This window comes from Anolis sagrei, chromosome 2 (assembly GCF_037176765.1).
Source record: "Anolis sagrei isolate rAnoSag1 chromosome 2, rAnoSag1.mat, whole genome shotgun sequence".
NCBI lineage: Eukaryota > Metazoa > Chordata > Lepidosauria > Squamata > Dactyloidae > Anolis > Anolis sagrei.
Window position 1 is genome coordinate 121,822,283 of NC_090022.1, and position 25,813 is coordinate 121,848,095.

At 39.9% G+C, this 25,813-nt stretch overlaps 2 protein-coding genes across 5 annotated transcripts in view; one reads left to right on the top strand and one right to left on the bottom strand.

Annotated features, from left to right (window-relative positions):
* Positions 1-305: 305 nt before the first annotated feature.
* On the bottom strand, positions 306-11,719 carry CYBC1 (cytochrome b-245 chaperone 1). 2 transcript variants are annotated; one of them, XM_060764561.2, is made up of 7 exons: positions 11,575-11,665; positions 8,086-8,228; positions 6,896-6,937; positions 6,206-6,279; positions 4,733-4,829; positions 3,048-3,192; positions 306-2,373 (listed from the first exon to the last, which is right to left on the bottom strand). In XM_060764561.2, the coding sequence occupies exons 2-7, from the start codon at positions 8,168-8,170 to the stop codon at positions 2,247-2,249; spliced, it is 570 nt and encodes a 189-aa protein (XP_060620544.1). In that variant the 5' UTR covers positions 8,171-8,228; positions 11,575-11,665; the 3' UTR covers positions 306-2,246. The 2 variants fall into 2 exon arrangements, with proteins under 2 accessions (XP_060620544.1, XP_060620542.2); XM_060764559.2 differs by lacking the exons at positions 6,896-6,937; positions 8,086-8,228 and having other exon boundaries at positions 11,575-11,719.
* Positions 11,720-11,816: 97 nt separating this feature from the next.
* Positions 11,817-25,813, top strand: part of NARF (nuclear prelamin A recognition factor) — a 38,571-nt gene continuing 24,574 nt past the window's right edge. The window contains exons 1-2 of one of the 3 annotated variants that reach the window (XM_060764556.2): positions 11,817-11,896; positions 24,881-25,043. In XM_060764556.2, the coding sequence (XP_060620539.2) occupies positions 25,017-25,043 (27 nt within the window). In that variant the 5' untranslated portion in view covers positions 11,817-11,896; positions 24,881-25,016. Of the gene's footprint in view, positions 11,897-19,713; positions 19,933-20,059; positions 20,217-24,880; positions 25,044-25,813 lie in introns of those variants that run through there. The other 2 variants (XM_060764554.2, XM_060764555.2) reach the window with 2 other exon arrangements.

Below are 25,813 nucleotides of genomic sequence, written 5' to 3' on the forward strand. Positions count from 1 at the left end.
CTTAACAATTTATGAATTTGTGACAAATTAAAATAACCCTATTCTTTCTGGAATATCATGTGTATTAACTGTAATTCCATAATTATTTGCTAAGGAATTTTTAAAAGCTTTGCATGACATATCTCTAATAAATTATTCTTTGGAGTTCAAACAGGATAACATGTATTTACTATGTTCTGTATTAAACAAGAAACTAACTACAGGGTGATCTTTTTTAGCTCCCCCCCCCCTCCCAATTTGTTATTGTTGATGTTTTCGAGCCAGATATATATATTATTCAAATGAAAACATAAAAGAGGGGGAAATCCAGTACAAGAATTTAATACTGAGCAACAGATGGTGCTTAAACAGATAAAAATGCCCCTTTATAAAACACAATGTATATTCAAAACCATAAAACCACAAACAATAGGAGGGCTCTGAGGTATTTTTCCTCCTGACGAGAATTTAAAGTTAGCTAGACTTAATCAAAGAAAATATCTTCCATGGACAGGACAGCAAAAGTGAAAACTAGGGACACTTAAAGCTCTTGTATTGTGAGATGTGTGAATGTGTGTGAATTGGACCACACACATTTCATACACCTCACAATACAAGAGCTGGTTCATTTTATATGGCATACAATGTGAGAAACAAACATGGTTGTACAATAGTACACTGGTCAACTCGTGTTTGAAATATATATGAATGGAGACAAATAGTGAATATGTTGCAATCCGTGCGAAAGAAAAGGAATGGATCATCTAAGTAAGAGATGAATGTGTGTGGGCGAGAGAGACAGACTGTTTCAGTTCTGAAAACAAGATAGATTTTAAGACCATTTCTAGATTAACATTGGATTTGAGTTAATATCTAGATTAAGATGAGATGACTGCAGGGGCTAAATAAAAGAATTCCCACATTATCGGCTTTTTAAAAATACATAATTAAAACATCAAGATAACACTGGAATTTCCTTTGGAACAAAGGACCAAAAAGTTAACATTAAATAACTATAATTATGCAGTGGTAACAGAAACCAAAATGCCACAATATAGATAATTCTAGTCTGATGACAAGACTTGTAAAAACACATCAGTAAGTGAGGCAACACAATTATGCATTTAAGACAATCTCCTAAACCAGGAAGGGGTAAAGTGCAGTCCCCCAAATCCATCTTTGAAGCCTTGTGCCCATTTCTGTGAATGCAGAGGCCAATTTTTTCCATGTATTTTAAAAATTATACTGTGAATTTTCAGGGTATGTAGGGCAATTTTGCCATGCTTTTGGAGAGAAATGGACTGCTTTAGGCTCAAGAAAAAAATGCCAACAAGTATAAAGACTTGAAACACAGAAGTATGTCCTAAATAAGTTAGATCAGATTTCAAGTCCTTGTTTGTTTTGAATACCATTGATTTTTTAAAAGAAAAATAACATTTTTAACGTGAATGTACTGCAAAACTATCGTGAAATGAGATAATCTCCTATTCCTCCTCCTGTTTATGATGGTGTATGTATAAGTATGTGCCTGTGAACTCAAACCTCGCCATAGTTTAGCTTGGAGATGCGTTAACCTTTCTGACCCACATGATTGCTTTCAATGGAATGGGAAGTATGTACACATCCAAGTTCCAATGTAATTTTTATTCTATTTGCACTGTTTTGTCCCATTTGACTTTATGTCATCCTAATTAAGTGATTACTTTCCTTGTCTTCACTTTCTATTTTTCTTGCCATTTGAAGCAGCAGTGAGAGGATTATGAGCCCCTATTTTCAACAAGTGCCAGGACATCTTCTGGAAAGTTTTTCAGACTCATGGGAATGGTTCCTCGGCTCCTAGTGCTTCTTCACATGAACATCTGTAGATAGTGGTGGATGGGTGTGTAGGAAGGGGAAGTGAAATCAGACAGCAGGGAATAATCAACAGCGGGTGAAGGGGTATAAAAATTGCATACAGCCCTTGGAATTTTTATCCTGAGTTTAAATGGTCATTTGAACTGGGCCAAGAACAGCACTGATTGCTTTGGTTCCTCTCAATAAATTCCTATTAAAGATCCACAGAGTGGGAAGGCTGGAAGACATAAACAGTAGTTTTTTTCCTAGTCTTTCTTTCCCAACTGATATTATTTCAGATGGAGAAAAGTGGATAAATATGTAAGTTAAGACTCAATCTGGAACTTAATCTCAATCTGGAACATCTGGAACTTAAGATGTTCAGTTCTGTACCATTCAAAGAGTTCCTTCTTATTGTGCCTCATGGTTTGTTGCTATTTCTCCTTGGGCTCCTCTTCATCAGTAACATCGCTTTCACTGCTGTCTTCAAGATTTTGGTAGGCTGGCATCTTGTTCGGTTCAAGAAAGTTAGTAATAAGCTTGGCCACAGCATCTACATCACTGTTAAAAAGGGAGGGGGAAAAGTTAATGATACAATTCTCTTTCAGTCAATGCTATCTGCTGCCTATGGGGAAAAAATAACTTGCTAGAGTCTGGCATTTTGAGAAGTCTTTGTAAAAATGCATGATTTTTTATTATATAAATAAAAAATGAGTAGCTGAGTATATATGAAACAGTAATACTGCAGATCTCAGCCTGAAATAAATTTTTATTCTGGAATAATTACAATCTGCACCACTCCACGTATCCTACAAGTCCAATAAGAAAGTGGCAGAACAAAAGCCAATTTCAGAAACTTGGATTTTGAAACAACACACACACTAATTTCAAAGTATTCTACAATTGACTATTTCCCAAACAGAATAAATATCAAATGTTTATCATCAGTAGTCTGGCATATACTATAATCATGAAACTGTTACCTATATTCTAACATGCATACAAGTAAAATACATGTTTGTTGCTTTGTGCCATATTCCCACCCTGATCCTTTTAAGAAGATGAAGTTGTCTACCTTAGTTACAAATAGTCATCATACAATTAAAGTGTGCAAAGTATATCTGTAAATAGCACAGGAGTAGCTAGATTCTTGGAAACTGTATTATTACATTCAATTTACATGATGCTCCCTTCTACAGCCTGAATAGTAATAGAAGAGAACAATAATACTATACCTTCTGCAGCCCATCACTGCATTCTGCGTCAGAGGATGCGAAAATCCAGTCCCAAATCGCAACACAACTAGGTAGCCTTTGCCAAAGTAACGTACTTTCTCTTCTTCCACATTCACAGCCCGAATTTCATCCAGTGGAACCACCACTATTTGGCAAAAGAACAAGATATTGATCTGTTACCACCATGGCACCACACAATGCTATAGATGGAGAGTCCTTCATCCTCCAAGCAGTCTATTCCACTGTTGAACAGCTATGCTGATTGCACTTACAGTCCCATGTCCTGAAATAGTCCAAACTTCCTTTCTTCTGTTTCCAATCAATCCCCATTAATTTAAGAGTCAATTAAAAAAAATAACAGAGGCAGTAGAGAGAGGTTAGCTTTCTAAACCTTTCACCAAGAGGCAATCTCACAAAATTCTCTGCCCCACCCCTCCTCTCTTCAGTTGCATTCATTTCATGTTTGCAACCTTTTCTGTAGATACTACAGCAATTGCAAGGCAGAATCATGTTGAAAGAACGCTTCTCGGGAAAAAAATTAAGCCCAGGAGTTTTTATAACAGCTGCAACAGGCTTTTGGAAATAGACAGGCAAAAAGCAAGGGTGTTTTAATGAGGGTATTGTGTACATGCCTTCAAGTCATCTGTTTTTGAACCATTAATTTCATAAAGTTTTCTTCCATAAAGAATACACTGAAATGTTTTTTATTGTTTTAATTGTACTTTTAATGTTTTTATTATTGTTTTCATCTATATGATTTCAAGTGTTTCAACTGTTGTTTCATTCGACAGTTGATATTTTAAAGTTTTAACTGCATTGTTGCAACTATCTCTCCGTTTGTGGGAAAAGGAGGGCATAAGTAAATAATAATAATAATAATAATAATAATAATAATAATAATAATAATAATTAACAATACTAGAAATATATGCCATAATCATGCATTTCATCTCTGTAATTAGCTTTGTTAAGACAATTCCTAGCTCTGAAGTGTAGAATGCCAGCATTAAAATTTGTTCTCTGGAATCCAAAGAGAAATGTGTTTTTAGAACTTTGTATCATTACTTTCAGAAGAACAGGAAGAACATTCAAATGGATCAAGAGTTATGTAGTTCAACCTTTAGAACTTATATAGGGATTGCTGATGAATTGCTGCTTTGGTATCAGATGAAAATGTGATGAAAATGCACCTGTGATGAAAATGCACCATAATTTATTTATTTATTTATTTGCTGCATTTGTTAACCGCCGCTCTCAGCCCCAGGGCGACTCGCGGCGGTGTACAACATATAAAACATATTTTACAATAAACTACAACGACAAAAAACAACATATCACTGATACACTATCCTCTAATTACACTAAAATAATCCGCTTCGTTTACACTAAAATAATCCGTTTGTTTCTATAACTGCCCTCACAATTAAAGGTTGATGCTCAGTCTGTGTTCCTGTAAACCAAAACCCCATTACCCTCTTGTGCCCTGCTTTAAAGTAATGTACAACAGCTGAGTTTTTGAAAGCAGGAAACAGACACTAAAATTGTGCAAGCTCTGGGATTCTTTGTGATCCAACTGTAGAATTTATATACACATGCACATTAACAGGTATAAAATGCATACACCATGTTAACTTCCCTTCTGTTCAATGCAGGCATGCTGTTCATTCACTAACACATGGCTTTACCTTGTTCATGACCAGCCTTTGACAGGGTCAACAGCTTTTTGTAAAGGTTGAAAGTCTTCAGGAAAATCTTTCCAGCACCCTTGTCAAATATAGCTTCCTACAATAAAAAAAATAAACACATTTTTCACAGAAGCATTTAGGCCCTTTCGCTGTCTTCTCTGACATATAACAATAAAAAATACAAAGGAAGGTCTCTCATTGGCTTTTCTTTCTGATGTCTAAGAACTTGCATAGTATTATGTAGGAAGTCCTTCCACGTGGAAGGAAAAATATTCCATAGATTGCTAACCTACATGTAATTGTTTTGTGTGTGTGTGTGTATTATTTGTTTATTTCATTTATATCCTATCCTTCTTGACCCAAAGGGGACTAAAGATGGCTTACAAATCCAGCAAAACTTAAATGCCACAGAGGTAAACAATAAAACACATCTCATCAAAATATAAAACAATCTAAACATATATACAATTAAAACACATATCAATCAAACAGATTAAAAACCATATACATTGCTGAGTCATGATCTCATACATTCATACTGTTTTTAAATATATGAACAACAATCTCATTTTTATTCACATTTTTCCTTTCCCCAAAACTAGGAGGGAAAAATAATTCTCCATGACCTAATTTTTTTTAAATATGGAAAAGAATAGCTTTTCAGTTCATCACAGTCATTCCACTATGAGATCAGCCTATGGATGTGTTGTGAAATTCAAAATCACTATACAGGAAAGGCTCAAACAACTAATTGGTCTTGTTTTCTAGTGCGCAACAGACTTCAGACTTGTAAGGTGGGTTTTCTTTTTCTAGAACCTAGATATAAAAGAGAGTTCTGGGCTAGCTTGCTGTGGGGGGAAAATGTATTGAATTTAAGTGATTTAAGTCACTTTTTCCATCAGCAATATCAAGAATGACCAAATGGCAATTGTGTTGGTTTTTATATTTATATCTGGAAGGACTTGTGAGATAGGTTCTTATACTTAAAAGAAATCCTGCCCAGAGCATGGGCTGAGGTCTCCTGTTCCTTGATTTTTAGTCTCTCTGCCTGAAACAATGGTTTCTGATGGGTGTCGTTAGCTACTTCAACATCTAAGCAGAGGTCTTTCCCAGCCATGTAAGTGAATTAGAAAAAAAACAAAGACTAAACTTGAAATCATACACTTATAGATTCCACCACTAGAAATAGTGTGCATGTGCCTTTGTCACTTATTTATGGTGATCCCTTTAATTTCTTAAGCCTTCCTTAGGCAAGAAATACTCAGAAGTGATGTTGCTAGTTTTTCAGACGGTAATGCAAAGAATGTTGTAGTGTAATGTCACCATAGATTTGTTTATTTTGACACATAATTTTTGTTTTCATCTCTCATTTACATATATGTTGTTAGGATTTTTTCTTTCTTTCTCACCACAATTTTTCAGATCAACTCAGCTAAGGCACCTAAATCTTGTGCAAAAAAAAGTATTGCTTACCTCCCACTCTTCCAGATTTTGCACAGCTACAAAGCAACAGCCAGCAAGATAGAAGAGTTTCCACCCCAAAGTATCTGGATAATACATAATATATCACATTTTAAAATTTGACACTAATCTCAACCAGCACTACATCCTCTATTTATTTACTGTATTTTTGTCATAAGATCTCAGGGCAGCAAAAAGTCAAAATAATAACACAATTTAACAATTCCAGGTTAAAATAAATAATTTAAACAAGATGCACTCATAGTAAACCACTAAAAAGTTAAATAGTTTTAAAGGCAAAACTGTGCAGATGCTTAAAAGTAAATTAGGCCCCAACCGCTTAACTAAGAACACATGTCTTGACCAGTCACCAAAAAGAAACCATCATTGGTCTCAGGCAGAAACACAAGAGGAGGGAATTCCACAAATTGGATGGTACTGAGAATCTTCATTAGGCTTAATACATCAGAACCCAAATTTATTTTCTTGGTGATACCAGAATATAAAACACACAAGGTTCTAATCTTGGTAAAGGCAATTTTTTGGTTTTGTGTGTTTTCAGGTCTGCGGAATTTTATGCAGTTTCCAGGCAAAGACTGCCTGGAAATGGTACCAATTTTTTCAAATGGACTGTTGAAGAGCAAAAAAGGCAACGGCAATAAGAATGCACGACAAATTTCAAGTGAAGTTAATGAATGTCACCTTCACTATAATAAGCAGCAGCCAGGCCTACAGATGAGATCCCTAGAAAGTGAAAGAAAAGGGACAAATTTAAAACATAATTTAATCTACTTAAAACATTTCGATCCTAAGAGGTTCCCATTAATAGCCTTATAGACGTTGACACTTGCATTCATATTATTTTCAGACTGGACAACCTTTATAAACAACTGTAACTGTACTAATTTCTAACAATTATTCACTTGACCTCTACAAGAACAGTCTATATTAAACAATGAGAAAAATATTACATGAAATCTAAATAAAATGCCAATTATCCAAGTGACAAATCAGGCCAGTTCTAATATTACTTTTCCAAGCAAATCTATTTAAAAACAACTTGTAGAAATAATGCACAAGTCCTCCCAATTTTTCATCGTTGCATGAAATGCACACAGCTTCTTCAAAGTTTTTTCGCCAGTTCCTTGTATCAGACCTAATAGTATGTATGAAACTCTCAGCCATTTAATCACCATTTTCCTACACATGTCCTAGATTCTTGAACCTAAAAGATTTTAATATTGCGGTACAGCTAAAGATATAGTTCAATGCCAACAGAACAGTAGATACTGTACATAAATTCTTGCACCATGGCATTATTTTGCTGGTTCATAAAAGTTTCAGAATTAACTGCCACAGGGCTGAAGGAACATGTGGTATAAACATATTACTGAATCCAAGTTTGAGATATCAATACAACATGAATTAGAAACCTAGAGATAATGTCTGAATTAATATTCCAATCAGTTCATCAAAGCTAATCTCATCTATGCAGGCTCCTGTTCAGCAGGTTGGTCTGTGCTCCATTCACTACAATCAAATGGCTTTTCTTGATTTTAATAAAAGTCCAACAAAGAGGAGTCCAAATAAGAGGAGTCCAAACAAAAGTCCAAATAAGAGGGCTTTTCCCCCTACAGTTCATATTTCATTTCAGTTGTTTTGCTCTATTATTGTATATTGGTATATTTATTTATATCCTGTTTTTCCCAAAACTGACCCTCAAAGCAGCTCACAGTTTTTTAAAAAACAACACAATTAGCAACATATAAAAAGTGAACAGTAAAATAAAATTAAAATATTTTGCAGTATGAAAACAAACTTTTGAAAAAAAAAACACTTAAAAAACCTATTCAGAACTGATGCAACATTAGACAAAAAGATGAATAGCTTACCTACAAGGAGAGACCAAGATCTGATACTGGGCGACCTCTTCAAATGAAGAACGGATTTTGAATGGTTTTCAACGATCATATACATTTTTAGGAATAAGGAGGAGTGATGATCTATAAAGCTTAGGAGCAATCACAAAGATTACCTAAATAATGACATAGAAAAAAACCATTACTGTGTGTGTTTTTTTAATTTCCTTAGGAAATTTCTTCATGTTCAAAGAATAGTAAGGATTTATGTGCTGTTTATTATCAAATGCAGAAATCCTAAAGTCAAATGCATACTTCAACACTGAGAGAACTCAATGCCATGTATTTCAAATGTTAAGAGCCTGCACTTGCAGTATCTGAATAACCACCTATATAACACATTTTTCCCCCTGGGTTATAAATGTCATTTCCTAATTGGCTCTATCATAAAAACATGGGGAAAAATTATTAAACTGCAAAACTCTGCTTTATGGGACATGTTACAGCGTATAGTTTTTAATGAATATCTCACCGCATCTCAACTAATTCAACATCTGAGCTGCTGTGAGTTTTGTGGCAACCACAAAAATGAAGTTTCTGGAGTATAACTACTTTCAAAGTAAGTACCACACAATTAAACAGGAAATAACACTTTTGAACCAGGAACATTTCTTTTTTCAATTTTTGTTACATAGTCACTAATTTGTCAAGTTGACTTTCACATCTGATCAAAATCAGTGATGCATGTTTCTGAGGTGGCAAGATCACAATCCAGTCAGCCCGTCCATTTAACAACCTAAAGATTTGTGATGTTGACCACATATACCACTCCAACAAAGAATATGATAGGACATAGGGTGGATAGAGCTGGATGGTGGGAAGGATATGAACTTTAAACAACTTATACAGTATCTACTGTCTTAACAGTTTGGGCCCAGATTATTTGCAGAACGACATCTCCATATACAAACCGGCTCGAGCATTGTAATCTGCAGAGGAGGCCCTGCTCTCGGTCCTACCCCCGTCTCAAGCAAGGCTGGTGGGAACAAGAGACGGGGCCTTCTCCGTGGTCGCTCCCTGCTTCTGGAACTCCCTCCCAAAGGAACTAAAACCCTCTCTCCTCACTTTCAAAAAGTTGCTAAAATACTCACCTATACACTGTGTCTCAACACACCCTTGCCTAGATATGTTAAATTACATCCCCCACCCTCTAACAATAGGATAACAACCTTGTGTTGCATGCATTTTCTGGTTCTTGAAAATCTTTTTACAAATATGTCAATATTTATTTTACAGGCAGTTCCCAAGTTACAGACTGGATTTTAATGGTTTACTCTTAAGTTGAATTTGTATGTACATCAGAACAAGTCCATTTTAAAAGTGTAACTCCAGCCCAGGCCCGTAGCCAGGATTTCGTTTCGGGGGGGGGCTGAATTTTTTTTCAGGGGGGGTTTCGGGGGGGGGCTGAGTTTCGGGGGGGGCTGAGTCTGAGTGAAAGAGGGTCTAGCCTAGCAAACCTTTTGTATCATTACCCCAATACCCCCATGCATATGGGATATATTGAGTATGGTGATCAGATCATGATATGAATAAACATAACAATTTAAATAATGCACCAATAAGGCCTTTTCGCGAACCACCATGAAAATTTCGGGGGGGGGGGGGGCTGAAGCCCCCCGAGCCCCCCCCCCCCCCCCCCCCCGGCTACATGCCTGCTCCAGCCAAAGATCTTTTAGTTTTGGATAACACAGGGAAGTATTAACACCTCTGTGGTGTTTGTTTTGCTGTCTGTGATCCTGTTCAGAAGATTTCACCCCACTTTCTGTCCCTGTCATAGTTAGATTTTGAAAAAAATTGGCTTGAGATGGAAACAAAGATTGGTGGGAAAGCTTCAGTGGAGACACCTTTTCCCCTTGATAACTTTTTCAGGAATGAATTTCCCTTCCAAGGGGTAGATTTCTCTCATTTCCTGTTATCGCAGCCCCAGTCTTAACTATGTGTTGTTTGTAAGATGTCTGTAACTCAGGGACTGTCTCTATTATATTATGCATATTTTTTACAACTGAAAGGAACACAAGGGAAATTGAGATTAATTGATTGAGCTGTCGCTGATCTCCCACAACGCTGGAGATAACCTGAGGCCCCTTCTACACTGCCATCTAATCCAGATTATCAAAGCAAATAATCTGCATTATCTGCTTTGAACTGGATTATGGGAGTCTACACTGCCAAATAATCCAGTTCAAAGCAGATCATCTAGACCAGTGGTTCTCAACCTGTGGGTCCCCAGATGTTTTGGCCTTTAACTCTGAGAAATCCTAGCAACTGGTTTATTTATCATGTCAGGAGCGAACCAAAACAGTTGTATTACATTAAAAATAAACAAACAAAACACAAAGCTTGCAGACTTGGTATTCTATTAAATGTCCTTTGACCAGTAGCTGGCCACTTGGAGTGCCTCTGGTGTTGCTGCAAGAAGGTCCTCCATTGTGATTGTGGCAGGGCTCAGGTTGCATTGCAGTAGGTGGTCAGTGGTTTGCTCTTCTCCACACTCGCATGTTGTGGATTCCACTTTGTAGCCCCATTTCTTAAGGTTGGCTCTGCCTCTCGTGGTGCCAGAGCGCAGTCTGTTCAGAGCCTTCCAAGTCGCCCAGTTTTCTGTTTGCCCAGGAGGGAGTCTCTCATTTGGTTTTACTAACAGCTGGTAAACTGGCTGGGATTTCTGGGAGTTGTAGGCCTGGGGATTCACTGGTGGAGAACCACTCATCTAGACTCAATATGGCAGTGTGGAAAGGGCCTGAGTGCACTTGCTGTGAATTTCAGAAGGGATACACAGAATGAGCCTTAACTGTGGCCCATCCATTGATGGAAGGGCACCCACCAGAAGAACAGATGAAACCTCCCTTCGCAGACCATAAAAGGGAAGGGTGGCTTGTGGGATGAACAGCCGTCAGTTCAGATTGCATCAGAGGCATCTCACAGGAAACTCCTTCATGCAAGTCAAAGCTGTGTCTACTATCTCAACATTATCTAGGCTTTCAGATGCAGCCACACAGGGAAGAGCCAGCATTTTCTGCAAGTGAAATATGTGCCCTATAAATGTGATCTGTTGAAGGGTTTAGGTGGGACATCCATTTGTCATAATGTGCTTTGACTATTTCCTGTGCTTGGGTCCTTTCCCTGCCCAGCCTTCTTAGGGTGCATCAGAAATAACGCAGCTTGACACCACTCTGAGTACCAATGGCTGGATGCGATGGAATCCCGGGAGTTGTAGTTTTACAAGGCCTTTTGCAAAGGACCAAACGACACCGCCTGGGATTCCTTAGCACTGAGTCCAAGTAGTGCCAAGCTGCACCCATTCTGCAGTCTCTCTCCATGCCCTCGCGGGGTGACTTCCTCATCCCCAGCGCCACCAGCCTCCTCCTTGGCCCTGGCTCCCACCCCTGCCCTGCCCTGCCCTGGATGCTGGGCTGGCTCCGCTCTCTCCCACAGGCCTCAGTCTCCATCCCGCCTTCGCCTCACCTTTCCAAGGAGTTCTCTGGAGCGGCAAACCCGAGTCTTCCACAACCATAGAGCGGAGCCAGAGCGCCCCACACACGCTCTGCCAAGGCGGAACTTCCCCTTCTCGTTCCCTTGGAGATCAGGCCACAGCGGGCCCCGTTCTTGCTTCCTCTTCGGGGTTCAGGCAAGCGCCCAGGCCCCATCCTCAACAGAGCGAGCCTTTTAATAAACAAAAAAGGAAACAGAAAGCTGTTCTTTTAACTGGGTTGCTGTGAGTTTTCCAGGCTGCATGGCCATGTTCCAGAAGCATTCTCTCCTGACGTTTCGCCTACATCTGTGGCAGGTATCCTCAGAGGTTGTGAGGTCTGTTGGAAACTAAGCAAATGCGGTTTATCTATCTCTGGAATGTCCAGGGTGGGAGAAAGAACTCTTGTCTGCTTGAGGCAAGTGCGAATGTTGCAATTGGCCACCTTGATTAGCATTGAATGGCCTTGCAGCTTCAAGGCTTGGCTGCTTCCTGCCTGGGGGAATCCTTTGTTGGAAAGTGTTAACTGGCCCTGATTGTTTCCTGTCAGGAATTCCCCTGTTTTGTTTTGGTGTTTTTGTTTTAGTTTTCCTCTTTATTTACTGTTCGGATTCTAGAGTTTTTAAATACTGGTAGTAGCCAGATTTTGTTCATTTTCATGATTTCCTCCTTTCCGTTGAAGTTGTCCACATGGTTGTGGATTTTAGTGGCTTCTCTGTGTAGTCTGACACGGTGGTTGTTAGAGTGGTCCAGCATTTCTGTGGTCTCAAATAATATGCTGTGACAAGAATCAATTGAACGGAGCTGACAGGACTGGCTAAAACTGGATTCTAGGGAAGATGGCAATTTGATGGTTTCTTTCTTTGAAAATTAGCAAGAAACTACTTTATAGAAGAAGACCAGTTCAAGACCATGTCAGCGCTCTCCTGACCAAATAATGTTTCAACTAAAATAAGTTATTTTTCTTCAGTGATGTGACAGGAGCCATAAGTGGATTTGACAGGACTGACAACCCAGTCCTTTGCATGTTTATTCAGGTGCAAGCTGATAACGTTAATGCAGTTTGACACCATGTTAACTGCCCATGACTCAATGCTATAGAATTATGGAAATTGTAGTTTTACAAGATCTTTAGCCTTCCCTGCCAGTTTCCCTGTAGCACTTCCTCAAATTACAGCTTCCAGGATTCCATAGCATTGAGCCATGACAGTTAAAGTGGTGTCAAACTGCATTAATTCTACAGTGCAAATGCACCGTATAATAAGTATACCAGTACAGCATAGAACTTGTATATGTGAAGCCCTTCATAGTCATAGAATCAGGACTATAGACTAATCAACATAAGGATAACTACGTTGATTATGTTTTTGCACTGCAAGCAGTGCCAGAGTTACCATTGTGCTTAGGTGTGCTTAAGGATGGGCTCGTTGGATTTTGCTTATCTGGTACAATTCTAAATTTTAAGGCATTATGTTTCTGAATGATTCCAGACTTAATGATAGTATAGGGGCTGTAGTCTGAAAATGTATCATAGGAGTTGTAGTTCTAAAAGAAAAGAGCAGATGCAGCAGTTTTTAGAAAAACAGCTCCCTCCCAAATTCCTTGTATGTGAAACTACAAGATAAGGCCAGTGTTTGGCCGCTGCTCAAGCAAGTCAGGGTCAGAGCTAGAGATATGAAGTTCCAGTAAGTTTCTATCTTAGCTGTTTGCGTGCATAGAGTAGGGAGCCAGTTAGAATACAGGAAACAAAGAATAAGCCAATGAAAAAGACAAATGTGAACACCAATAAAAATTGTGTTGTTTAATCCACTGTAAAATTCTAAAAGATTGCGGCCCCATTTTGGTGGTGCAACAGTTCTTTATGCTTCAAGCCACCTGTCCACCATTTGGCTCAACTCATCCTTGACTCAGCTCTCCCGTGTTGCCCATCCCCTCTCTGCCCCCATGAGAACAGAAGAAAAGGAATCTCTGAGAGCGTGCAGAGTTCCCCCTTCATTACAGTTGATAGTCTGTGGGAGTGTGTCACAAAACTAGTAATGCTGGCCTCATACCTGAACTAGCAAGAGCCTCATATGTCCTAAATCCCGCACTGACTGCAAATCGTGTAAACCTCAGTATTGACTCTGCTGGCTGGGGCTGATGGGAGTAATTGCTGTATGCCTTCAAGTCATTTCAACCTATCTTATGGTTTTTTTGGATTTGCTTAGAAGAGGTTTGTCTTTGCCTTCCTTTGTGATTCAGAGAGTGTGACTTCCCAAAGCTTCCCAGTCGCTTCCCATGGCGAAGCAGGGATTATGGTCTCCAGAGTCTGACACTTAAGCTACTGCAACACACTCGCTCAAAGGGAGCTGTTGGCAAGATACGTACAATGCTCTGAAAGGTTTCACCTATCCATCTCTGCAGTACATCAATGGATCTGGAAGCACTGTAAAGTAACTACAAGGGATTGCCATTTCATGTTGGACTATCACTTGATAGTACAGAAACAAAATTGGAACTCTCCTAGGACAAACAAGAACAATTTGTGTCTTCAAAAGGGTGTTTTATAGAGAAAAAAATTAAACAGGATTGGCTTCTTTTCCCACCTATCCAGAATCTCACTGTTGGTCAGTAATTTGCAATGCAGAATGTAATACATGTACTTTCAAAGCGGTTTAACACTAAGGAGATTGTAAATTACACTTGTCACCAGAAGGCATGTACGAATGCATAGAGAAAGCTGATCAAGCCTATCAAGTTCTTTTGAATTTCTGCTTTATATGAGACATTAAACACGTACGCAATAACATTGTCAGGTGAGGATAAGGAAAGAATGTGACTGTGGCCCAGAGCCTTTTGTTGATTTAGGATTGTTTGTTCTTGATTTGTAAAAGGAGGACGTATTTCAAAGCATTGCAACCAGATGAGTATCCAGCTTTTTCTATTGCATATTCTTTGTCCTGTTGTCCTGTTACGCTACTGTAATCTCAATACCATAAACTTCTTTAGATCTAAAAATACAATTGGACCAACCAAAAATGATGTTTTTGTGACCATAGAACCATTATGCCATTTTAGAAGAAACTGTGTATTTCAACTAAACATGAGTGATGTGGTGCAAGCAATGCTTCTTCATAGTAATTAAGGTGGGAGTGTTCATTATCACTGCTGTGGAGTTGGATGTGTTACAATTAACTGTCTTGAGGTGATAAATCTTTACCATTTGTGCATTCATGTCTTTTCTCCTGTGCTGAAAAGAGTGAGCATAACCCCCCGCCCCCCACAGGTACCAGAATTTATAGATTCTCAAGTCTCATTATATACAATGGTATAGTAGAATGTTATCCCTTGTACAAAATGATGAACAACGCAAAAAATGACATAGAAAGCCTGAGAATATGATGTGAGGCTACATTGGGATGTGCCTGCCTACACATCAGTGCAGTACTCTGCACATTACAGAAGGCCAACTGTATAAGCACAACCATAAAAGCTGAGACTCCTCTCTAAGTAGGTATACTTGTGAAATTGTAGCACAGGCTGGTGTTAATATATGACATAATCCAACAGCCTACACACCATAACAAAACATGACAGAGTTAGTCATACAAGTAAGTCATGAGTATGTGATCAACCAAACATACCATAAAGCAAACCTTAACAAGGAAGAAGTGAACACAGGAGTCCAAAGTACAGCTCTCTGGTGTTGCCTCTTGAGCAAAGGTTGCATTTAACAACACACACCTGTAAAATTAAAACGAGTAATTTAGCAAAGATGACTTAAAAGGAGAAGCCAAAGGAGGACCAATTCACCAACTGATGTAATGTGTGTAAGGTGTATTAATCCCTAGTACCTTGTAAAATGAGATGACTGGTAGAGAATCTGAGATGTTTTTTGTGCTATAGGAGTCTTTCATGTATAGTTCATGTGTGTCAATATTTGTTAACACACTGGGAAGCTTTCACTTGTGCAAACCTCTGCAATTTTCAATTTACTGGATCACAGTTTTGATGGCAGCAGCTGCGGATTATGACACTTGCAGTTCAACCCCCCCGGAAAGTGTCAAGTTCAAGTAAGACTAAATGTCAAGTTTTGGCAATACCATGGAGCCTTTTACACTAGTGCCTCAGCACTTATTCTTGTATATTTTCTCTGGCTTTTCAAAATAACTGGGAATAGCTTGCTGAAAAGTCTGGTTATAATACAATATTTTAAATAATCCTTTCTCAGAGAGAAAACAAAGGACACATTCCATGTTCTGGGATTCAATACTTTCAGTTTACCTCCTAATCAACCTTTAATCGTGTAGTAAGGAACAGTTTGTTTCAGACAAAAGCCTTTTGTTAGGATAAGTTTTCATATAAACATGGAAAATTAAGTCATGAAGGTAAAATGAAAAAATCCAAAGCATCTCAGTATGTCTGTGGGGCATAAAATACTCATTAACACCTGCTGACTCATCTTCCGGATTAATACTTACTGACTATGGAACTTCACATTTCAAATTTTGAATTCCAGTAGTTCTGGAACAGTTGACTGAAAATTATGCTTAGCTTCAATCAAATGGAAAACAATTACGTTCTTATTTTTGTCAATAAACAAAAGTAAAGGTAATATTTTCTAGTCTATTTGCATATTAAATTTTTGTTTCACCAAATATCAATGAAACCGGAGCCAGTGTACTTTTAGGATGCAGTTATACTGTAGAATCAATGTGGTTTAACACTTTAACTGCCTTCTCTGCCAAAGACTTCTGCGCCTCCTCAAACTACAATTCCAAAATTCCAAAGCATTGAGCCATGACAGTTAAAGTAGTGTCAAACTGCATTTATTCTACAATGTAGATGCAGCCTCAGTACAGGTCTGTGATGATAACCTGACAAGCCAAGGTACATTTACATTTTAAAAATTAAAGCAATTTGACATCACTTTAACTGTCATGGTTAAATACTATTGAATCACATGAGTTATAGTTTTACAGGGTATGTAGCCTCGTCTGCAGAAGATTGCTGGTGCTTGGCAAACTACAGCTCCCATAGGATTGCTCCTTGTCAGTTAAATTACTGTCAAGCTGCATTAATTCTACAGTGTAGATGCACCCCGTGTTCCTTGAAGTGGCATGGCAAAAAGTGCTCCTTCACATACACTTGCCTAAATTAAAGTGCCTAACAACCAAGGCTAGCCAAGTTATTCTGGCACCTGACACACATAAAAAACTAAGCATTTCTCCCACCTCCCGAAAGAAGAAAAAATGCAATTACTATCAATTTGTTATTCCTTTGTTATGGCACACTAAATCAACTGTCTGAAATAGCTGACTCATTATCTTGACACATTGGCGAAATGAAATTAAATGGCAAATGGGTGGATTTCTCTCTTCCTAGTAGATTGAAAGCTTTCTCTTTATTTGTAGAATGAACAAGGATGAAAATGTGACCCTGCTGTCTTTTTGGCCCCCTCTCTCCTGGCTACCTGGGCTGGCCTTTTTTTTGGCCACATAATAAAATAAAAGAATGAAAATATTCTCCTGGTAGTCATCAAAAGCAGCAATTCACTTTTAAAATACCATGGCTTGCTGTTTAGGTGCATTACAGTGCATTTTCTTTTTAAATTCTCTTCTTCAAAAATAGTAATGGATTTCTGGAAAATTCCAGTTTGGAGTTTGTTTGGTTTTTTTGTTTTGTTTTTTGACATTTTGGGAAAGCTATATGGGCTGCAGAGTGTAGCAGGACAGAAAATCGACTTACAGCAGCTGCCCACTCTCAAGTTAGTGCTTTGCGTGTAGAGTTCGATCCTTTTTTCTTTCGTTTTTTTTTATGCTGTTGTTTTCAGGTTCCTGTTTGCACATGGTAACTACATCTAAGTTATTTATAAACTTCTCTGGAAACTTTCCTGAAAGGTCAGAATACAAAGTAGACAAATGGAGAAATCAATAAATACTGATTTCAAACGTGTGTCTGGAATGCCAATGGATCAGTGATTATATGGAAGAATACCTTCAGAAAGGAGCCTTTCTAAAGATCTTGAGAGAGGCAGAGGTGTTTGGCTACACATATGCTGGCTAGGAATGATGGGAACTGTAATCCAACATATTTGTGTGTGTGTGGGGGTGTGTGTGTGTGTGATATTTCAATTATGATATACACAATTTTAGAAAAGATCTCAGACCACCATCCAGTATTTTGTCCTGGGAAAAGCAGTAAAGGGAAAAACAACGACAGAAGCCTAAAATCTAGTAGTTGGCGATTTCCATGTTAGCTGGGATTCATTCATTTACTTTTTAAAGGATCTACCAAAGATACTAAAACCCATTCCTCTCCACAGAAGTTGATCTGTTTAAAAGTTTGGACTAAATTTCAGAGTGGAATCACTGTTCCTCTGAATTGCAAGACATGGCTGTCACTATTATGATAAAATGCCGAGCCACATTTTGATGCTAAGGTGAAGCTACACATGATACTTACCCTTGCCTGCCCCGTTCAATGATTTCTAAGAATTCAGTAAGGTTTTTGGTATCTGGACAGAAAATGATCAAATCAGCTTCCCCACTTTTTGGCAATAAAAAGAAACAAATCAGTTGAATTATAGGTTGTGCATCCAGAATTCTGAAATCTGAAATTTTAAACTGTTCACATGAGGAGCTGAGCCACCTTTGTTTTCTGATGGTTCAATGTCAATAATTACACAATTATTATTAACATGTTGTATGACATTACCTTCTAGTGTATATACAATAAGGTGTAGATGAATGAATGTTGTGCTTAGATTCCATCTCCAAGATATCTCATGATGTATACATTTGGAAATACAGGTATTCCACTATCAGAAAGAACAAAAACAAAATTCCGAAGACTTCTGGTCCCAATCATTTCAGATAAGACATACTTCTATTTCTTGCCTTTTTTATGACAGCCAGAATCAGACTTCTGAGGTGGCCACCCCATGTTTCCTGAGGCCCAAAACCCCATTAAACCCTTTTTTTCTAAGTCTGGGACTAACAGGAACTAGGCACCATTTTTCTGCTGTCTGGTGAGACCCCAAATCAGCTATCTGAGGCAGCCTCCTCAGTGTCCATAGGTGCGTATCTGTATGAGAAATACTCTCATTCTCAGTCATTCCCCTTCTCCCTCCTTTCCTTGTTCTCTTTCTTTCTGTTTTTCTCTCTCCCTTTCCCTGCCTATCTTTCCCATCCCTCGCCCTCATTCTCCCTTTGTACTCCCCTTTCCTCCCTCTCTCCCTCCTTCTCCCCTTTCTCTCTCTCACCATCTTTCTTCCTCTCTTTCCTTCTTTTTCTTCCCCCTCTCCTTTTCTCCCTCATTCCCTCTTTCTCTCCTCTCTCTCCAACCCTGTCTCTCTTTTTTCTCATTTTCCTTCCTCTCTCCATCTCTCTCTCCTTGTCCTTCATTCTATCTTTCCCTTCCTCCTTCCCTTCTTTCTTTCCTATCTCTTTTTCCTTCTCTTCCTTCTTCACCCTCTTTCTCTCCATCACTCTACCTCTCCTCCTTTCTTCTTCTTTCCCTTCCTCTATCCCTCTCCTTATCCTTCATTCTCTCATTCCTTCTTCCTTCCCCTCCTTCCTTCTCTTTTATCCCTCCCTCCTTCCCCCCTCTCACCCTCTTTCTTCTTTCTCTCCCCTCTTCTTTTCTCCTCTCTCCTTCTCTGTATCCTCTCCCCTCCCCTCCTTGCTTCCCTCCTTCCTTCTCTTTTCTCTCTCTCTCTCTCCTCCCCTCTCTCACCATCTCGTTCTCCTTCTTTCTCTCCCCTCTCCTTTTCTCTCTCTTGCCTTCTCTCTCTCCATCTCTCCCCCATCTTCTCCTTTTCCTTCCTCTCCTTATCCCCCCTCTCTCCTTGTCCTTCATTCCCTTTCCCTTCCTCCTTCCTTTCCTATCTCTCTTCCCCTCCTTCCTTCCCTTTACTCTCACCATCTTCTTCCTCTCCCCCTCTCCTTCTTTTCCTTCCTCTCCCCATCCTTCTCTTTCCTTCCTTCTCTCTTTATCCTTCTCTTTCCCTTCTTCTCCTTCCTGCCTGTCTTCCTCTCCATTCCCCAGTCTTTCCCAGCCTCCCTGCCTCCCTCCCTCTTTCCTTCTCTGCGCCTCTCTTTTCCTGCCGCCTGGGGGCGCTGTTTCCTTCCCTTCCCTTCCGCGCTGGGGCTGGAACAGGACTACGTGACGGAGATCAGGTCCATAATGAACGCCGGCAGGCGGCGGGGGAGGAGGGAGGACACACAAAGCGAGCCCCAAAAATAGGAGGGGGGAGGGGGAAAGAAAGAAAGGGTGATCCAGGTCCCTTTCCAGGCGCAGGCTCGGTCTACCCCCTGCCTGCCTGCCTGCCTCCCAGGGATGCCGTGCGGGACTTAAGGGATTGACGCAGCCAGGTACTGTGTTTGCTCCTCTCTCTTCCCCTTCCTCTTCCTTAGCGTGCCCCCTGTCTCTCTCTCTCTCTGTGTGTGTATGCTTGCTCCTGCCTGTCTGCCTGCCTCCTTAGTAGACGCTGCTTTGCCTAGGGTGCTTGATGTTGGGTGTTGTTGTTGTCCTTTCCCTCTCCGCGCCTGCCAAAGGGAGGAGGAACTCGGGATGGCTGTCCTAATGGGCACTTTGGCGCGGAGTTTTGCCAGGATGATAATCACCACCACGGCGATGCAGGAAAGAGGCAGCCGAGGTGGGCTTGAACCCTTTCCAAAGGCCCACAGCTCCAGGCAGGCCCCTCCAGTTGCCACACAGGCAGAGCCTCCTTTTGGGTAATCCACCAGATCAGGCGCTGTCTCGTGTTGTAGAAAGGACTGCTATTAAATGCTTAAGGCAGAGGAGGAGGAGGAGACCCCACAGGGCGCCGCAGGAGAATTGGCTCTGCCTAGAAAGAGAGGGAGGGAAAGCAAAGGGGGGTCAAAAGCAAACGCTTGGGCTGCTGGAAGCACATTGCAGGCTTGTCAGGTTGTTCATAGGCACCAAAATAATCCCCCTTTTTCACGAATTGCCTTCCTTGAGGAAACGACCAGTGAATGTGGCCCACATTTCTAAATGCATGGGATTTGTTGTATTTGCTAAGGGTTTGTTATTATTGTGGTTATATGCCTTCAAGTCCTTTCCAACCCAAAGGCTCCCCTATCAAGAGGTTTTCTTAGCAGTATTTGATCAAAATTGGTTTGCCCTTGCATCTTCAGGGGCTGAGAGGGTGTGACTTTCCCAAAGTGACTCAATGCCAGGACTTCAACCCTGCTCCCCAGAGTTGGAGTAGCCCAAAGTTCACACCACGCCTACAGGGATATTGTGGGTGGAAATTTGAGGGCATGTTTCGCTTTGAATTGCAATTTTTAATCCCACATTATCTGTTTTGGACTGGAATATATGGCAGTGTGGACTCAGATAACCCAATTCAAAGCAGGTATTGTGGGATTTTCTGCCTTGATATTCAGGGATATAGGGCTGTGTGGAAGGGCTCTGGGTTGCATGGCAGTGTGGACTCAGATATCCCAATTCAAAGCAGATATTGCGGGATTATCTGCCTTGATATTCTGGGTTATATGGCTGTGTGGAAGGTCCCTGAGTTTAATATGTTTTGTTTTTCATTTATTGCCTAGAAGCAGTGTTTCTCAAACTGTGCTCCTCTAGATGCTTTGGACTTCAGCTCCCACAATTACTAACAACTGGGATTTCTGGGAGCTGAAGTCCAAAATATCTGGAGGAGCACAGTTTGGGAAACATGGGGCCCCAGAGATTTGTTTCCATTCAACATTTATATATTTACAGCCCACCTTTCTCAGCCATACGGTGACTAAAGGCGGGTTACAGATTGGCACAATTTGATGTCAGGCATTCATAAAAGTGCCATTAAAAACAATCAACATTACAATAAAAAACATAAATAAAAACCATTAAAGCATATAATCATTGGTGTCATCCTGTTAAAAAGGTTATCCAGTAAGATCATCTGGCCATTCCATGTTCATCATTCATCTTTCCATGTTATCTATTCCTCTGCATTCTCAAAAGCTTTCTCAAACAGTCAGGTCTTTACCTTTTTCCCCCGGAAAGTCAGGAGGGAGGGGGCCAATCTAATATCCCTGGGGGAGGAGTTCCATAGCTGGGAATAAACAATAGCTTAACCTCTCTGCTATATTATTCAGATGGTAGTTATGTATTTCTATGGATGGCCCTTTGGTTTGGTTGTTTATTCGTTCAGTGGGCGGCCCTCATTAAAAAATGATCAACAGAATGAAACTGTGGCACCTGGCACTAACTACCGGTCGGTTAGTAATCTTACATGAAACTCTGATCTTAGCCATGCCCTTTGCAGCACATACATTTTGACATTAAGGGCACTTGGGTCCACTCTGTGGAGCTGTGATGTGGAACAAAAGAGATCTTAGAATCCCGACTACGTATTGCCTGGTGGCACAACGTTCTCATAAAGGGAGATGATTCTAAGGGAAGACAGGAACCAGAGGCATCCTTGAGGCACTTGGAGCACATGGTAATGTTTAATGACAGACTTTTGAGAAACTGGCAGATGTGTTCAGCAGATAGGATTCTCATGCCTTGCTTCTTTAGGTTTTGAAAACTAGTTGTGCTCCTGTTGGAAAGCCTTGGCTACATTCTTCCTTGGCTTTCAGTATAGGAGCCACGGTAGTGCAATGGGTTTAGCCCTTGTGCCAGCTGAACTGCTGACTTGAAGGTTGGTGGTTCGAATATGTGAGATGAGGTGAGCTCCCATCTGTCAGCCCCAGCTTCTCATGCGGGGTCATGAGAGAAGCCTCCCATAGGATGGTAACACATTTGGTCATTCCCTGGGCAACATCTCTACAGACAGCCAATCTTCTCACAGCAGAAGCGACAAACATACAATGTGTGTGTTTGGATGGCAGTTGATAATAATAATCATCATCATCATCATATTTATTTATACCCCGCCAGCATCTCCCCCAACGGGGACTCGAGGCGGCTTACGTGAGGCCAAGCCCAAACAGCAAATGATGCCGTCTTCCTTGGCCACGGTAGTCCATGCTCTAGTCACATCCTGTATAGACTACTGCAACGCTCTCTACGTGGGGTTGCCTCTGAAGACTGCTCGGAAGCTTCAAATGGTCCAACAATCAGCAGCCAGGATGCTAACAGGAGCGGCACTCAGGGAGCATACAACTCTTCTGTTGCGCCAGCTCCACTGGCTGCCAATTTGCTCAAGTGCTGGCTTTAGCCTTTAAAGCCCTAAACGGTTCTGGCCTGACATACCTGTCCAAATGCATCTCCTCCTATGAACCAGTTAGGACATTAAGATCGTCTGGGGAGGCCCTGCTCTCGGTCCCGCCGGCTTCACAAGCCCGCCTGGCGGGGACGAGAGACAGGGCCTTCTCAGTGGTGGCCGCTCGGCTGTGGAACACCCTTCCTGCAGATATTAGATCGCCCCCCTCCTTATTGGCATTCCGGAGAAAAGTGAAGATCTGGCTGTTTGAGCAGGCATTCGACTAGGCAGTGTTATTGATTATTGATTGATTATTGGAACATGCAACAATGGATAACGAGACTGGATTCTGATTCTATTGATGAGACCTGATGGATTGTTATATTGATGTATTGATGTATTGATATTGATGTTTAATTAACTGCTATGTTATTGCTTTTAAATGCTCGATGATTTTGTACTGTGTATACTGAAACTATTGTTGTTAACCACTCTGAGTCGCCTAAGGACTGAGAAGAGCGGTATACAAATGAAGTAAATAAATAAATAAATAAATAGATCAATAGTTTAAATAGCAAACCTTTTGCTGTGCTCTCATGACACTCAGAAGTTGCCACCAGGGACAGGTGCCTCACCCCACTTAATAGTATCTACAGCTCTTGAATGGCCCAACAGACACAGTCCAGGATATGTCTATGCCCCTGACCCAATAATTGTCCATATAATGTATACAGTCAAGGTCATCAATTGTGTCAATGAATTGCTACAAGTACTGGCAGTCCCTGAGTTACAAACATCCAACTTAAAAATGACTCATAGTTAAAAACAGGGTTGAGACAACAGAAAGTGAGAGAAATCTACTCCAAAGGGAAATTCTCTCCTGAAAGAGTTATCATAGGAAAAAGGTGTCTCAGCTGAAGCTTTATCCCCAAAACTTGTTTCCACAGCAAGCCATTTTTTTCAAAATCCAATTATCACAGGGACAGAAAACGAGGTGGAATCTTCTGAACAGGGGCACAGACAGCAAAATAAACACCATGGGAGTCTTAACCCTTTCCTATCATATCCAAAGCTAAAAATATATCTATTTTTGGTTTTTAAAATGTACCTCTACATACAAATTCAGCTTAAGAACAAACCTACAGAATCTATCTTGTTTATAACTTGAGGACTTCCTGTATATATATTTTTGGTAAGTCATTCCCATGCTTGTTAGTTTTTCATTGCTGATTTGCTTCACTTTTCAAAAATAATAAAGAAATGGCATAAAATTTTAAAAAATCATCTTTTTAAATACGTATAGTTTTTCCCATTTAGGCCTTTGGTATCTGCTAGGGTTTGATTCCAGGTTGCCTCGTGGATACCAAAATCCATGGAATAGTAAAATGGTCTCCCTTATATAAAATGACAAAATCCAGATTTGCATTATGTAGGTTGCTTTTAAAAAAATAATCTATGGATATAGATTGCATGGCTATAGGGGACCACTTGTATACTTATTACATCCGAGTTGTCAAAAAAACAGCAAATAAGTGGTGCTTTCAAGATCAACTCACCTGTCATCTCCAGTCTGATCCATGATTTGTAGTACAAAAATTCATCTCTTTTATCTTTCTGTTTCCTTTTTTAAAATTGTTAGACTTAAAGAGACACGCTGAGCTATAAAATCAAATACTGATCATGGTCTCGAAAGAAGCGATGTGTTTTGTTTATTAATAAGGTTCAATTGTGTCATGTCAGAAGCAAGTTTAGGGTACAGTTAAAATGTATTTAAAAGCACAAACAACGTTTTCTAAAAAGAACTTGGCAATATGCTAGATGTCCTTGCAGCATAGAGTTCAATGAAAGCGTGTTTCATTGGAGCTAATGATTGCTAGGAAACTAAACATTTGCAGTGTGGCAGTGTTTCCGTGTTAGATGAATTCATCACAGGCGTTTGTTGCTGTTCAGTTCCCTCTGCAATTTGAAGATTAAAAACTTCCCTCTTTCAGGAAGCAGTAAAAGAGGTGGAACTGGCAGTTTTGCTGACAAATCGTCCCTCCTTCCAAGTTCCCCATTGGCCACGGAAGGTCCGTTTATAGGAAGGCTGAGAGGCACTTGTAGCAATAAACGACAATCACCCCTGCTTATGGTTTTTATTGTTTCAGGCAGGTGAAGAGAAGGAGTTGCTTTGGCTTCTCCAACAAGAATACAACAAGAAGAGAAGACTCTGCACCAGATACAACAAAACCCACTTGAGCAGCATTAATATAACACCAAAGAAAATAAACATAAGACCTACAAATGAAGTGTGACAATTGCACCAAAAAGGTGAGTGATGTTTACTGATCTGTAGAATCCCCTATAGAATTGGGCTACACAATACAAACTTGTGTTTTCCTGTCTTCGATTGGATGTGGCAAGCTGTACTTCCAAGTAAACATATAGCAGTAACGTGATAACAATAACAAATGTCTGATTGGTATCATCCCAAACTATCTCCATTTCCATTTCTAGCCTCTGTTGTGGACTTTACTAATTTTGCTTGGATGTTTTGGGCTGTGACTGTAAACAGTTTTTTACAGTTTAGCAGCTTATAATGTTATTACAGAAACAATCTGTTTTGAAAGTATGCATATTAATGTAAAGTTTGAGTAGGCATTGCCAGAATTTTGCAGATTGCCTTTTTAAAAGTCCTTTCAATTAGCTTGCTGTTGGTCAGGACATTTATTGATTTGGTTTTCTCCCAAGAAAGGTACTCAAAGCAGCAGATTCCAAAATGTACACTCTGACATTGCTTTTAGTTGTTGTATCTGTCTTGTGGACTCAGAGGAACTATGTTTATTTCCCATAGAAGCTTATTATTACACAGGAATAGTAACACAAAATGTGTTACTTATTTTTTGTTATTTGTGTTAAGAAGCATAGAGGATGAAAAACACAAAAACCAATGTATCCAGCCTGGAAAGAAACCTAGTTTTTATGGGCATTAGTGATACCACAAAAAGAACAAGTGTACAGATTCTTCTTTCTTTGCATTACCTTTTTATTACACCAGAAACAAACAGATGGAGAAATCATCTTTAGATATTGGCATTCCC

Excerpts from the sequence above, each read along its gene's own strand:
- CYBC1 (XM_060764561.2), bottom strand. The coding sequence starts at position 8,170 with ATGTATATGATCGTTGAAAACCATTCAAAATCCGTTCTTCATTTGAAG. Across the intron at positions 6,938-8,085 it reads ATCTTGGTCTCTCCTTGTAG|GGATCTCATCTGTAGGCCTG; the intron begins GTAAGCTATTCA and ends TTCACTTTCTAG. Across the intron at positions 3,193-4,732 it reads AAAGGCTGGTCATGAACAAG|TGGTGGTTCCACTGGATGAA; the intron begins GTAAAGCCATGT and ends TTTGCCAAATAG.